Source organism: Bufo bufo, chromosome 3 (genome assembly GCF_905171765.1).
Source record: "Bufo bufo chromosome 3, aBufBuf1.1, whole genome shotgun sequence".
In the NCBI taxonomy this organism is placed as follows: domain Eukaryota; kingdom Metazoa; phylum Chordata; class Amphibia; order Anura; family Bufonidae; genus Bufo; species Bufo bufo.
In genome coordinates, this window is record NC_053391.1 from 414,445,205 (window position 1) to 414,461,228 (window position 16,024).

General features: G+C 43.0%; 1 protein-coding gene across 2 annotated transcripts in view; it reads right to left on the minus strand.

Moving 5' to 3' along the window:
- Positions 1 to 16,024, minus strand: part of IFT57 (intraflagellar transport 57) — a 40,140-nt gene that overhangs the window by 13,186 nt on the left and 10,930 nt on the right. For both annotated transcript variants that reach the window (XM_040424909.1, XM_040424910.1), the window contains exons 7-11: positions 14,604 to 14,720; positions 14,443 to 14,514; positions 9,941 to 10,072; positions 8,148 to 8,210; positions 2,843 to 2,909 (exon numbers count right to left, since the gene is read on the minus strand). In XM_040424909.1, coding sequence (XP_040280843.1) covers positions 2,843 to 2,909; positions 8,148 to 8,210; positions 9,941 to 10,072; positions 14,443 to 14,514; positions 14,604 to 14,720 — 451 coding nt within the window. The remainder of the gene's footprint in view (positions 1 to 2,842; positions 2,910 to 8,147; positions 8,211 to 9,940; positions 10,073 to 14,442; positions 14,515 to 14,603; positions 14,721 to 16,024) is intronic.

Sequence of the window (16,024 nt, forward strand, 5' to 3'; positions counted from 1 at the left end):
CAGGTGGACGCGTTGGAATCAGCTGGAGGAGGGGGTGTGCGTGCTGCGCAAGTGCATTTGGCTAAAGTATAGTAATCTGGCAGAATGCCGCGAGCCCGTAATCTACATTAATTTGATCATTGATGGTAAAGAAAGAAATGGATGGTAAAAAAGAGATGGATAGTAAAGAAATGGAGGGCTGGGAAAATGCAGGGGCGTTCTGCCAGATTAACATACTTTAGCAGAATGCGCTTGCGTAGCGCGCACACCCCCTCCTCCAGCTGATTCCAATGCGTCCGCGTGACTTCCGGTGCAGTTACATCACTTCCGGGTATAGACTTTTTTCCGGGTATAGAAAAGTGGCAAAACACCGGCGCAGGATCGCAGCGCATCCATGATCCGGCCGGCAAGTACAGGAACGAACAGAAGGAGTCAAGCAGCCGCAAGAGATGATGTCAGAGATGGATCACAAGTAGGGGGAGTGGCGCAGGCGCCGGCAAGTCGGGATTCGGACTCCAGAGCGCCGCCTCCCCCAGGCAGAGTGCGCTCTACGCGGTGGCCTACTCTGCTTATGGGTGGCGTCGGCCCTGCCTACCACTGACTGAAATAGCAGCAGGAGGTGGAGAAAGCCAGGAGCTCAGGACTATCAGGACTCATAGGTATGTGCTGGAGCTGTTCAATACAGTTAAAGAAAGTGACCCAGTATTTTGCTAGGGAGATCTGCCAGTATGTTGCCCTTAGTTAGGACACTATAAGGCTACTTTCACACTAGCGTTCGGGGCTCCGCTTGTGAGTTCCGTTTGAAGGGTCTCACAAGCGGCCCCGAACGGATCCGTCCAGCCCTAATGCATTCTGAATGGATGCGGATCCGCTCAGAATGCATCAGTCTGGCACCGTTTGTCCTCCGCTCAGCAGGCGGACACCTGAACGCAGCTTGCAGCGTTCAGGTGTCCGCCTGGCCGTGCGGAGGCAAACGGATCCGTCCAGACTTACAATGTAAGTCAATGGGGACGGATCCGTTTGAAGTTGACACAGTATGGCTCAATTTTCAAACGGATCCGTCCCCTATTGACTTTCAATGTAAAGTCAAAACGGATCCGTTTGCATTATCATGAACAAAAAAATGGTAATGCAAACGGATCCGTTCTGAACGGATCTAAGCGTTTGCATTATAGGTGCGGATCCGTCTGGGCACATACCAGACGGATCCGACCTAAACGCAGGTGTGAAAGTAGTCTTAAACTGGTGACATTCCCTTTAAGAACATTTTTAATTGGCCTTATCTTAGAACTCTGTATTGAGGTCTCCCTCTGTTATCTCTCTTGAAAATGTACTGTATGAAAAATAATCGAAAACTGGGTGTTACCACAATGTGTGTACACAATCTGACGCTGTCAGATGATTTATTAATCTCAACGTGTGTAGGGACATTGACAAGGGGAAGGGTAACACTCAGTTGATCATTTATTCACGTTTCCTGGAGGAATGACAGAGGAGCGACATATGAATTGCAAAAAAAGGAATTCCAGCAGTGTTAGTGTATGAAGAAATGCAACCAATTACTCAAAGAGACTTGCCAGGCATACTGATAGATCCTCTGTTTACTAGGTTATTCATATGACATTCACAACACGGCCCAGGATGCCAACACCTTCAGACAGAAACATATAATCATATGAGCGTATCGCTCATATGATTATATGTTTCTGTCTGAAGGTGTTGGGGGGCTTTGTTACGCCAGTAACGACAGATTGCATTCGGCTGCACAGCAAACGTACATAAGAGGTTAAATGTACACAGCTATAAAACAACTTATGTGAATTTGGACGCTTCTGAACCCTGCAATTATTGTGTAAATGAAAAAGCATCTGTCAGCATGATCAACCCTATGAAACCAGACATAACTCCTCATAGGGTTAATCATGCTGATTAAAAAGCTGCTTTTATTATGTTTCTACATTGCCTGATTTTCGAGGAATCACTCTTTTTATAATTATACAAATTAGATCGAGACACAGCACAGGCGTGAGATGATCAAACTGGTGTAAAGTAGAACCGGTTTAGCGAGAGATGACGTGATACAGAGCTGCTGGCACCAACGAGTCTAACTCTGAACTCCAGGATATCAGTGCACTGAAGCAGACTAGAACAGAGCATTTTCTTGGCCGCGTCTGGGCAACGACCCATTTTAGACGTCCATAAGAGCAATAGCAGACATGGTTATCAATAAATGACCTTCTTACCAGCTGGAAGCCATCATAGGGTATCTTCGAGAAGCCACAGCAAAAATCGGAGGCTGAAACTTACATTCTGTCACGTATGTGCCAACGGATCCACATGAAGATCAGCCTCCAATGTCATTGGCGCCAGCCAATGGATTTGATGAAGATATAGGCACATAAATCCTAAATCAAATCCTGAATGTGTGAACATACTTTTACATGGACAAGTAACCTTATAATACAAGTCATGCCTCCATCTCTGACCCCAAGTGGAGCCCTCAGTCGCCCTCCTGAATTACACTAAGGGTACATTCACACGACCGTAGGCGGTCCATGCCCGTATTGTGGACTGCAAACAACCCATTGACTTGAATGGGTCTGCAGTTCTCAAGTTTCGGCGCGGTGCGGAATGGAGGGCTTTTTGGGTCGCTGCCTCCGCACTGCAAAAGAAAGGACATGTCCTATCGTTTGCTGCATATTGCTGATCGTGGACCTATTCAAGTCAATGGGTCTGCGCCGCAAGATGGGATTCGAACAGCCAGTTCCTGTGCATTGCGAACCGCAGTTTTGACGGCTTACGTTCGTGTGAATGTACCACATTGAAATGACAATCACAATAACGTTCCTTCCTTCATACTTACCACCATCTGAAATGCTGCTTCCCTTTTCTTCAATTTCCTGCTTTACCTTCTCTAACTCTTCATTTAGCTTAAAATAAATAACTTGAATTAACATTTTTTATTTCTATATATTTATCCCAGATAATACAATAAATATTCATTGAGCCAGGGCCATGTGCCCCTGAATGTATTACAACAGAGAAAGGGTTCCTCCAACAGGATGTACTTCATAAGATGCTATATGTGAGTTACTACATACAGATGTAGTAGAGTTAACACTCACTAAATGCGTGAAGCAAACACCTTCAATTGCTTTTCAATGGATTTTGTCTCAAGATAACGCGATGAGTTAAGAAATTTGAGTTAGGCTACTTTCACACTGGCGTTTTGGCTTTCCGTTTGTGAGATCCGTTCAGTGCTCTCACAAGCGGTCCAAAACGGATCAGTGTTGCCCTAATGCATTCTGAATGGAAAAGGATCCGCTCAGGATGCATCAGTTTGCATCAGTTCAGTCTCCATTCCGCTCTGGAAGCGGACAACAAAACGCTGCTTGCAGCTTTTTGATGTCCGTCTGACGAAACTGAGCCAAATGGATCCGTCCTGGCACACAATGTAAGTCAACGTATCCATTTTCACTGACACAATAGAAAACGGATCAGTCCTCCATTGACTTTCAATGGTGTTCAAGACGGATCCGTCTTGGCTATGTTACAGATAATACAAACGGATCCGTTCTGAACAGATGCAGACGGTTGTATTATCTGAACGGATCCGTCCATGACGGATCTGCACAAAACGCAAGTGTGAAAGTAGCCCTAAGAGCTTGAGTGCTAACCCTGCTACATCTGTACATAGACTTTCATTCAGTTTGATGTGTTTCAAATTTTTCACTAACAGCCTTAACCCTTCAGGACCAAACCAATGTGGGGGTCAGCGGTTTTTCCTTTTTGTTTGTTTTCTTGAAGTACAAGTAGTATTTTTTAATGGCCCCATTTCATACCAAATGTAATGTACTGAGAAACTGCAAAAAAAAACTTGAAACAAGGGAGGGTGGAATGGAGTGAAAAAAGAAGGTCCAGCATTACTATAGAGTTTCGGTATTATGGCTTTTAAAAACGTGAATATATAAAACATCAGAATATGATAACCTAATTCTGTGGGTCTGTACAATCACAGCGATGCCGTTTAAAAAATATTTTAACAAAAGAATGGCTGGGGGGTATAGTAATCGTACTCAATCGGGGATAGAGGGACCACCTTCCCTTTGTCTAACCACCATGCTGCAGTCGCTATTGACCATGACATGTCAGTTGATAAATGGCCGTGATTGAAGTAATCTCTGATCCGGGCAGCTGCAGGTTGGTGGGTGACCTCAGCAGTCGTGTGCCATTCGTGAACATGTGACCACTGAGGCTACTAATTGGCTGTAGCAGTCACATAAAAAAATAGTGGACTATACTCCTAGTGCTCAAAATGTGAGGGTGCGTGCCCCTAAAGGAATTTGGTCAAACTCATCCCTAAAGACGAGAAATCCAAAACCACACAAGGGATGGAGGCAGCATTCCAAATATCTTTCAAAATGTGGTTCTCCTTTATTCCAGATGCAACGTTTCGGCTGTCATAGCCTCTATGAAGCAAGTTTAATAAAGACTATAAGCCAAAATGCTGCATCTGGAATAAACGAGAACAACTTTTTGCAAGATATTTGGACTGCTGCTTCTACCCCTCGTTCTGTGATTTGTGTAAAATGGTGAGTGACCACTGCGGCCTAGTGGGGACTTTATTGACTAAAAGATTAGCGAGGGTTTAGAAAAGCCTTTCAATGTAACAGCTACCTGCAGCCTCCACTAGAGGGCACATGGAAACTGACTGTGTATCCAGTCACATTATGGAGTTCAATGTAAAAAGAAGTAGGGTATGCAGTTAGGAGCTAAGTCTTTGAAGGAGCAATTGACATGTACACCTCTACTTCTGTGCTTAGATACAATTACTTGAAATTACAGGCCCAACATTTGCGGCAGAATGTCAGTCACAACTGCAAGACAACGTGCCCAGCTTTGTCAGGTACAGCATTGTCATGGGTACATTGTGTGCATCCAAACCAATAGAAGAAAAGGAATATGCCGAAATACCATCAGAATTGGTGCAGGACAATTATATTAATCATAATATAATTTCATGGACATTTATTATGAACTCCATCTAGAAGGTCTTAAAGGATAACTGTCACATTTAGACCCTAATTTCAATTTTCATATATGTAGTTACTAATAACATGATATTCCAGAATTTACTATTAGACTGACTTACCCCATATTTAATAAGATTCAGCCCTTAGCAACCAGTCTGCATAAAACTGCAATTTCACTATTCAGTTAAGATGGCCACCACTGCCCTCACCCTGAAACTAATTCCGCCTGCCCTCACTAGCCAGTAACAATAGCCCCCCAAAAGTGTCAGTAACCAGAGCCCTCCCCCCTAAAGGGTTAATCTCCTGCAGCACAAAGGGGTCCTCTTACCACATGTTGCTTTCATTTATACACTGAGCAGACGACAGATCTCCCTTCCCTGGTCTGCGCTGCTTCAACTCTGCATTCTCCAGCTCTGCTGAGTGAGGGAGCGTCTGCCAAGCGCAGGGACAGGGATAAGTGCACACATTCCAGGCACTGTTATCAGCTGCTGGGGAGGACCTGGCTTTAATCATTTACTACAGTCCCTGGCTGTCAGTAATCTGACCTTGTGCGCTGCCTGCTCAGTCTATGGGACCATGCCTAGCAACCCTATTTTAAGAACAGGTAAAAGTAGGCAGTACAGGGAACAAAAATGTGGGATTAAGGGGTAATTGAATACACAGTGAAAAGTTGAAATAGGGCCACCAAGGAGATATTAATCACCACAATCCAATACTCCAAAAAAAAAATACGACAGTTATCCTTTAAGCTCTTATACCTCTTACTATTGAAGGTTTACTTGGAGAAGAACATCACCACCTTCATTAAGTAACCAGACTTATTGGAGCTGAAATGTAACAACATAAGATCTTTGACCATTACCGTTTGAAAAAATAAATCAGCCGTTTAATATTTTTGCCCAAAAGATCTTTCATTGAAAGAACGATCATTTGTCAATGAAAGATCTTTTTTTGTTTTTGAACAAAAGTTCCCAGAAAGATGTTTGGTCCATCGCCTGCTTTCATTGGATAAGTATGGGCAGTTTACACAACTGTAACACCCAATATGGACTAAAATGTGTACGGCTGTGTGTGTGAAATGGTTGTTCCCCAGATGATTGACTGTTCAAACATCAAAAGTTCTTCTATCTAAAGTGTATGGCCACCTTAAAGAGCACCTGTCACCATTCCTGACATGCCGGTTTAATAGCTTCATGCATTCCCCATGTAATAACATTTCTGGAGCATCTGTTCTTATGTCTGTATGTTGTGCCATTCCTGTATTATTTCAGCTAGAAGTTAGGAATGACTTGCTATTAGCCTTCAGTAAGGGTACAGAGGGGTGGTAACCAGTTGGGGGTGTGTACCTGCACAGTCTGAAAATGTCAGCACTGATTGGATAGAGTCAGTCTGTGCAGGTACAACCCCCCTCCCCAACTGGTTACCACCCCTCTGTACCCTTACTGCAGACTGCTAGCAATTCTTTCATAACTTCTAGCTGAATTAATACAGGAATGGCAGAACATACAGACATAAGAATAGATGCTCCAGAATTGTTATTACACGGGGAATGCATGTTGTATTAAAACAGGCGTGTCAGGAGTGGCGAAAGGTCCTCTTTAACACAGCCCCCGTTTTAATTATACGCCAGACTGGATTAAGGGATACGCCAACATAAATAGCAGTGCTGCAATGACTACATTGAGCTCTGCATTTACAACACTGTATATATGCATATTTATTGTGAAGGACATCCTACCTATTCCATTGTGTTCCCGTCTCCTCACAGTGGGCTCTCCCCCTCCTTCTTTCTCATACTCAATTATTCTCATGCTGAAGTTTGCATTTTGACATTATGGTTAGATCAGAATGTTCTAAACTCAAGGCTGAGTACTTTGTCTTTACTATTAATTAAAAATGACAGCAGATGATCTTCAATTGGAATGCTTTTATTTGCTGAGTACATTAGGTAGACATGTGGCAGTTCGTGTTAACGTTTTCGGCGCGTAGGCCTTCGTCAGACACTATGCCGCAGTCGGTAGCCAGGATAGAGAGGGTGTTCACACCTAGTAGAATGGTGCATATAGCACCTTGAAGGAAGAGTATATATGTGACATAGTGTCTGACGAAGGCCTACGCGCCGAAAACGTTAACACGAACTGCCACATGTCTACCTAATGTACTCAGCAAATAAAAGCATTCCAAATGAAGATCATCTGCTGTGATTTTTTATTAATTGTAAACTGGGGTGGGAACCCTTTGCACAGCAATATCTGCACAGAGTGCGACAAAGCTCTTACAATCATATTACTTTGTCTTTACTTCTACGAGAACCTTTGTAATAATTTCATTCCTTTTTGGCCTAAAGCCATTATGATATGCCATTGGTATATATACACGCATGTTGACACTAAGGCCTCATGCACACGGCCGTTGTTTGGGTCCGCATCCGAGCCGTCGTTTTGGCGGCTCAGATGCGGACGCATTAACTTCAATGGGGCCGCAAAAGATGTGGACAGCACTCCGTGTGCTGTCTGTATCCGTTGCTCCGTTCCGCGGCCCCGCAAAAAAAAATATAACATGTCCTATTCTTGTCCACAAAACGGACAAGAATAGGCAGTTATATCAATGGCCGCCCGTTCCGTAAATTGCGGAAGGCACACGGGCGGCTTCCGTTTTTTGCGGACCGCAAAAAACGGCACGGTCGTGTGCATGTAGCCTAAATTGAAGGTCATTTTATGGAGAACGGACCTCCCTGTGTCTCTGTGACGATTTCTTTCCCGAGTCACTCGACTTAACCCTTAATTTGGCCCCATCATCACATCAGTAGAACTGACTACGCTCCCACATATATATTATTGGCAAATGGATGGGTTTTTATATATATATATATATATTCGTTTGTTGCATTATATATCTGGAAGCTATCCATCTTAAGAAGGAGCATTTTAAGGGGAAATGGGTGCCAATTAGGGATTTTGCCCCCGTGGGCAATTGTGACTTGTATATACTTTCACCTACTTTAGGGGTATTTTTTTTTTTCTATGGATATGTTAAACACAGGGCTCTGATGCAGTGTGCACAGCCTATATACATACGGTAACTTCAAAATAGATGTAGATGGAAAAACCATAAAAGTATGAAATGCTTACTTACCTCTGACAGGATTCGTGTCTTTTCTGTCACCTTTTCAGTTACTTGTTGGTGTTGCTCTTTTAACTATGAGGGGGAAAAAAAACAAGCAACTAATTCATTCTATGCAATTCAATACATATTGTAATAAAGCAACAGCTGCAATTTTGCACAAATTGTGCACTACCTGTTTTTCTGAATACATTACTGAACACTATATAATTGCTGGGTAGGATATCATGGTATTGGAAGATGTGAGCATACCTATTTGGAGAGGATGTTGATATTTGGTGTATACTTTTTACAGTCAGGTCCATAAATATTGGGACATCGACACAATTCTAACATTTTCTGGCTCTATACACCACCACAATGGATTTGAAATTAAACGAACAAGATGTACTTTAACTGCAGACTGTCAGCTTTAATTTGAGGGTATTTACATCCAAATAAGGTAAATGGTGTGGGAATTATAACAGTTTGCATATGTGTCTCCCACTGTATACTATAATGATGCCAGTCTGTATGCAGGTTATACACACGCTGAGATCGCAGCCAGCTAAGGGGTTAAGGGCTTCTTTAACCCTTCATATCTCGAGTGATGTATATCGAGATCTGAGTCTGCTCTTGTTTGACAGCTGACAATCTAAGTTTTAAACCAAGACCAGGATTTAAGCATTAGCCATTTGCATTTGCTATATGTAGGGAGCTATTGGGGCACATTTACTAAGACCGGTGTTTTAGACGCTGGTCTTAATAAAGCCCTAAACTGGCGGTGGATCCGCCGAAGTTATCAAGAGGTCCAGGCCCCTCCATAACTTTGGCGCATCCAGCGGCAGTTCTAAATGTAAGACAGCTTCCGAGCTGTCTTAAGGGGGAGATTTGAATATTTATACGTATATATATATATCTAATATATATATATATATATATATATATATATATATATATATATATATATATATATATATATTGGCCCTGTATGGCCAGTATATATGTGGGGATAGATATATATGTCCCTTGTATATGGGCCCAATGTATAGGTGTATATATAGACATGCATATATGCCCCTGTAATTCATATGCATGCGAGCCAGGACGTGCGGGCTGGTGCGGTGATGTCATATCACTGCGCCAGCCCACGTGGACTTGCCTGCAGGGCGATGCAGGTTTGCTTTGGCGAGCATGCACGCTCACTTAGAACTAAGGTGGGAGCACCGAGATTGATCGACCACATGTGCGAGCAACATGGAGGCGATATTGGCCAAATGCGGTTCTGTGGTTTATTCCGTTTACAACAGGTAAGGAGATCGAGAAAAAATGCTATTACAAAAGGAGGCAGAAATTATCATAAAAACCGGTGCGTTGGGCCCTCTAGGGTTAAACGACAGGTATGACCTTAGTGTGTTTTTATGAAATATCTCCTAAGGAAGCGCAATACTGTTAGGTTTGGGTGAAATTCCCGGTCTCTCCGGTACACATTTTTATCCTTGTTTTTAGTGCTATGATTTGTATCAGGTGCTGTATAATGTGGTTCATTAGGTGCCTTTAAGGGGCGTACCACAGTTTGTGTGGGAAGGCCAGACGAAGTGCAGGTATGCACGAAACGCCCGTCGCCTAGATGTTCAAGTCCATGTTTATGTAATCCGCAGAAAGCAATAAAGCTAGAAGATTTTTACTCCCGGGTGAGTGCCGTGTTCGGCTCTACTACACATTTCCAAGTATAGCAATCACCAAAAATATGGGATATCTTCAAATTCTACTAAGGGCCAGAAAGAGACATTTTCAATGAAATCTACAGTATTTGCCAGCATTACCTCGCTCATTTGGGCTTGTGCAGCCCGATACTCCTGGATCATGGGATCTAGCTGGCTGTTGATATACTTCTCACGACTGCCCACCTTCTCCAAGGTCTTGCTGACTTCGCTGTGGAGCTTGTCCAGATATCCCTGGAAACACAATGCACATCGTTTAACAGACTAAGCATTATTTTTTTTTTTCAATCAAATCGTTTTTTATTGTTCAAATAAAATTGGTATATCACAATACATTTTGTATCACAATTTTCTTGGAGTTTTCTCCCCTCCGAATCACAAATATACACAATTATAAAAACATTATCATCTGTCCATATATTTGTTACATCTTCTACAATCATTGTACATAATGAATATACCAAGATATAGACAAATCATTTACAAAGTCATTTGACTGTTATAACCCCAACAGCACCCACCCCCCCTCCCCCACCAACTAAACCCCCCCCCCCCCCCCAGATCAGAGCATGAATTTCCAAGATCTTTTATATTACAACATGAGTGTGAGACAACCATTCATTCCACAACTTTTCAAACTTCGAGGGACATCCCCTCCTAACAAACACTTCCTTCTCTAATGTTAACATATCATGCACCTTTCTCACAAATTCATCCACCGTTGGCGGACTCCCCTGGATCCACCTAAAGGCAATCAATTTCCTGGCCACATACAGTAGTCTCCCAACTGCCACCTTGACCGCCTCTCCCCCACCAATCTCCTTCACATATCCCAGCAAACATATCTTAGGGTCCTTCTGCACCCTCAACTCCAGGTTACGATTAATCAAAGTCAACACCTCATCCCAATATCTACTTAGCACTGGACAAGACCAAAGCATATGAAATAGATCTGCACCTTCCGCCATACATTTTGGACAATTGTCATCATTTCTAATTCCAATTTTCCGCAAAAATACTGGAGTTTTGTAAACTCTGTGGATGATAAATAGTTGTGACAACTTGCCCTGTTCACTTACAGACACTCTCGGAACTGCCTCCAATATATCTTCCCACTGTTCCTTAGGGATGTCCCCCAAATCCTTTTCCCATTTTCTCATCCTAGTAAGGGGGAATTCTACCAGAAATTTGTCTAAAAGCAGAGTATACACCTGTGATATCAAACCTCTCTTTCCTCCAGCTGGGAGAACCAGTTTATGGACCACATCCACTTTTGCAATAGTGCATCCCTTCCTTATCGTGACCTCATAGGCGTGTCTCAGTTGCAGATATTGATAGAACCACACTTTGGGAATGTTGAATTCCTGCTGTAGACCTTGAAATGATTTAAATATACTAGTCTCAATCAATTGACCTATCCTCATTACTCCATGGGATTCCCAATTTCGGATTCCTGATAGAGAAATGAATTCTGGCAACAGGTTATTGTTCCACAATGGGGAAAGCTCTCCTACCCCACCAACTCCCCTGATCAATTTCACCTTTGCCCACACTTTTTTCATAAGCTAAATAAGCGTCACTTTCTCTCTTCCCCCATGCATCCCTGCGCCCTCCAGAATACCCGACTAAGCATTATTTAATTCACTGAAAGAGTCTGAACTAACATCTTCTACAATTCACTTCCATACAGTATGAGGAGGAACTGTATAGGAGTAATGTACAGATCAATAGTAAGCTAAGCACAGAGGAGGCACATATCCATTCAATATTAACCCCATTCTACACATTACATGTACAAATCATCTGGTCCTACTGGGCGTCATGTAGAAAACCCATTCCAAGCGTCCTTTGTAAACAAAGTTATTGCAATCCTGTTTAAGGCTGAGTTCACACGGGCGAGATTTCCGCGCGCGTGCAATGCGTGAGTTGAACGCATTGCACCCGCACTGAATCCAGACCTATTCATTTCTATGAGGCTGTGCACATAAGCGGTGATTTTCACGCATCACGTGTGCGTTGCGTGAAAAATCGAAGCATGCTCTATATTTTGCGTTTTTTCACGCAACGCAGGCCCCATAGAAGTGAATGGGGCTGCGTGAAAATCCATGTGATGAGCGCAGTGACGTCACCACAGGTCCTTTTCCTCCCAGGTCATCAAAGAAGAAGACAGAAGAGAAGCCGGGCTGCGCGAACAAGTGGATTAGGTGAGTTCAATTATTATTATTTTTTTAACCCCTCCATCCCTATTTTACTATGCATTCTGTATTAAGAATGCTTTTATTTTCCCTTAGAACCATGTTAGGCTACTTTCACACTAGCGTTCGGGGCTCCGCTTGTGAGTTCCGTTTGAAGGCTCTCACAAGCGGCCCCGAACGCATCCGTCCAGCCCTAATGCATTCTGAGTGGAGGCGGATCCGCTCAGAATGCATCAGTTTGGCAGCGTTCAGCCTCCGCTCCGCTCAGCAGGCGGACACCTGAACGCAGCTTGCAGCGTTCGGGTGACCGCCTGGCCGTGCGGAGGCAAACGGATCCGTCCAGACTTACAATGTAAGTCAATGGGGACGGATCCGTTTGAAGATGACACAGTATGGCTCAATCTTCAAACGGATCCGTCCCCCATTGACTTTCAATGTAAAGTCTGGACGGATCCGTTTGCATTATCATGAACAAAAAAAAAAAAAAAATTTTTTTTTTTTTTTTTTGTTCATGGTTATGCAAACGGATCCGTTCTGAACGGATGCAAGCGTTTGCATTATAGGAGCGGATCCGTCTGTGCAGACACCAGACGGATCCGCTCCTAACGCAAGTGTGAAAGTAGCCTTATAAGGGAAAATAATACAATCTACACAACACCTAAGGCAAACACGAACTTCTGTGAAGAAGTCCGGGTTCGGGTCTGGGTACCAAACATGCTGATTTTTCTCACGCGCGTGCAAAACGCATTAAAACGCTTTGCACTCGCGGGGAAAAATCGCGCATTTTCCCACAACACACCCGCATCTTTTCCCGCACGTCACCCGCAATGCCTGTGTGAACCCAGCCTTAGGACTAATACTTTTGTTTCCTACAGCACTTACTATACAGTCGCTGTAGTAAGATGCACCAAATTTATTAAGAGGCACAGACTCTTCTGGCTTTCAGTGAACAGGAAACTGAAATCTACACCACCTAGAATCTGGTGTCAATTTCAGTTACTATGAGTTAGAAACTGGGATAAATTGTAAGTAGACTGGCAGGCGCAGTCTCTTTCTAACAAGATCAGGATGTGTCCTTTCTGCTGCAGAACTCTCCCTAATACAGCTGTGTCTTCTTTCTACTATTGCTCTCTACATATCACAGCGCAGCGGGGAGGTCTCTCCCTATTACAGCTCAGGGGGTGTCCTTTCTGCTGAAGTCCTCTGTAACTGTCACAGCTTCTAACAGTATATACAGGTGAAACTCGAAAAATTAGAATATTGTGCAAAAGTCCATTTATTTCAGTAATACAAATTAAAAGGAATTGCATTAATGCAGCTTAAAATTAGAATATTGTGAAAAGGTTAAATATTCTAGGCTCAAAGTGTCACACTCTAGTCAGCTAATTAATCCTTATCCCCTGAGCAAAGGGGACCTGAGATTGTGACTGGGGTTTTCATAAGCTGTAACCCATTATCATCCAAATTATAACAAATAAAGGCTTGAGATATCTCGCTTTGCATGTAATGAGTCTTTCTCATATGTTAGTTTCACCTCTTAAGTTGCATTACTGAAATAAATGAACTTTGCACGAAATTCTAATTTTTTCGGGTTTCACCTGTATGACCAGTGGCAGTTGAAGGCTGGAACTGAGAATGTGCAACCGCCTCAGTAGGTGGACATACACATTACTATACAGATTAAACACCAGGGGCTGTGATAATAATAAAGAGAATACCTCACTACTGGAGCATTTTTCTAACAGAAAGTAAATGTATGTTTTTCACACTGAATTATTTTAAAATAACATTTAATGGTGGCACCCTTTAACCCCCTAAGGGTCAATTCACACGTCCGCAAATGGGTTCACATCCGTTCCGCAATATCGGGAACGGGTGCGGACCCATTCATTCTCAATGGGGCAGGAATGGATGCGGAGAGCACACTATGTGCTCTCCGCATTTGCATTTCCGGAGAGTGGCCCCGAACTTCGCGGCTCCGCAAAAAAATAGAACATGTCCTAACCTTGTCAGCAATTGCGGGCGAGAATAGGCAGTTCTATGGGGGGTGCTGGCCGGGTGTATTGCGGATCCGCAATACACCACGGACGTGTGATTGGACAGTTTTCTCCAAGCTTTTTAAAGTGAATGAGGCTGAGCACGATACCAAGCACAGCCACTATACAATGTACGGCGATGGAGAAAGCTGCAGTGCTCGCAGGAACGTTGGCACCTTCTCAAACAGCTGATCGGCGGAGGTCGCAGGTGTCGGACCCCCACCGATCACATATTGATGACCTTTCCAGAGAATAGGTCATCAGTATTTTAATCTTGAAAAACCCTTTTAAAAGAACAGTCGCTGTCAGGAGCCTTCAAAACAGCTGACTGTAGCTCCAAGCCAAAGCTTCTCTGCAAGAAAGGCAATCTCACCTTTGTTTCACTTAAGGAGGTTTCCATGCCATCTTTGTGTTGATGCATTTGATCCACATGAGCCCTCCAGTCCTAGGATTAAAACATGGGAAATATTTCAGCATGTAACACAGTCCCCACCCAGACATTCAGCAAGACGGTATCTATTGATATCTGCTCACCTTATTGTCTGTTCTGACGATCACCTTTAACTGAGGGAGAACCCGCTCCACCTCCAGGTACCACTCTGCTGCATCTGTATTGGATTCCAAAATCTCTCCTGGCTTAGAAGATTCATTCTGAAGAAAGGGAATACGTCTTATTATTTCTAAAGCACTGAGTACTGTACGCTATGCAATTCCATTTTATCTCAGAATTTTTAGGTAAGATTATCTGCAATGAAGCTTAAAAACGTGCACTCTGTGTCCTATGATCAAGCTAATCAAATAACGGAGCTTTAGAAGGAGCGGGCCAGTATGGACGACCTCTCACCACAGGATAAGCAGCTGTTATCCCCGGGGAAGCACAGGGAGAGGCTTTTGTCTAGCTCTACCCCAACCATTGTTGGTTTACTTGGAGACAGAATTTTATGCCAGATCTGTGGCACAATTTTCCCGCAAAGCGTCACATTTACGTCACACCCTTTCAGGTGAAGACACAACCTTTTTTTTTTTTCTAATCTCACATTTTAGAGCGAGTCGCAAAGAGTTGTAAAAACCATAATTGTGCCAAACTGCCCCACTTTTTGAACTGATTCTCGGCACAGACAGATTAGCAAATCTGGGTCATTGTGTTTCTGCACCTTGTGGTTTTTCAATGCTTCCACTACACATCCTTTCCAAATCATGTAGTACACTTTGTGTAATGTGACATTTAAATACCTGCTTTTTAATTATTTTTCATTGGTATTTCACAATGAAATGAGATTTGAAGCAAAATAGAATTGCATCTCAAATAGAATCTTAAAACCCATACAAATAATTGCAGTAGTTAAAGGGAATCAGTGACCAGCGACCTACCGTACCTACTGTCTGCATAGACACATAGCTGTGGTTCACCTGATTAAAACACTGTATTATTTTTGTTGATTCCAGGCTCTGTTCTCGAGTTGATACGTTCCGGAGTTATGATGCTTTTTCTTAATATGCAGATTAGGCATGTGGTGTCACCGTTGCTCTTGTTGCACCCACTCATTTCTATGACCTTGCCACTGCCTGGCCCTGCTAATCAAAGCAGTGAGGAATGGGGTGACCACAGAAAGGAGTGGAGCTTGGGTGCAAAAAGAGCAAAGGTGACGCCCTCAATGCACCACATGCCTAATCTGCATATTAAGAAAAAGCATCATAACTCCGGAACGGAGTCTTGGATCAGCCAAAGACAATCAGCGTTTTAATCAGGTGAATTACAGCTATGTGTCTATGCAAACAGTTTAATAGGGTGGTTGTTGGTGACAGATTTCCTTTAAAACTGCAAAAAAAAAAATGGCAATGTGAAACAACAGCATGAAAAAAAAGTTTGTGACATAACAGCCCTTTAAGATTTGTCCCACATTGCTCTGGCTGAAGTCAGGATCATCTTAAAACATAGATGAAAATATAATATT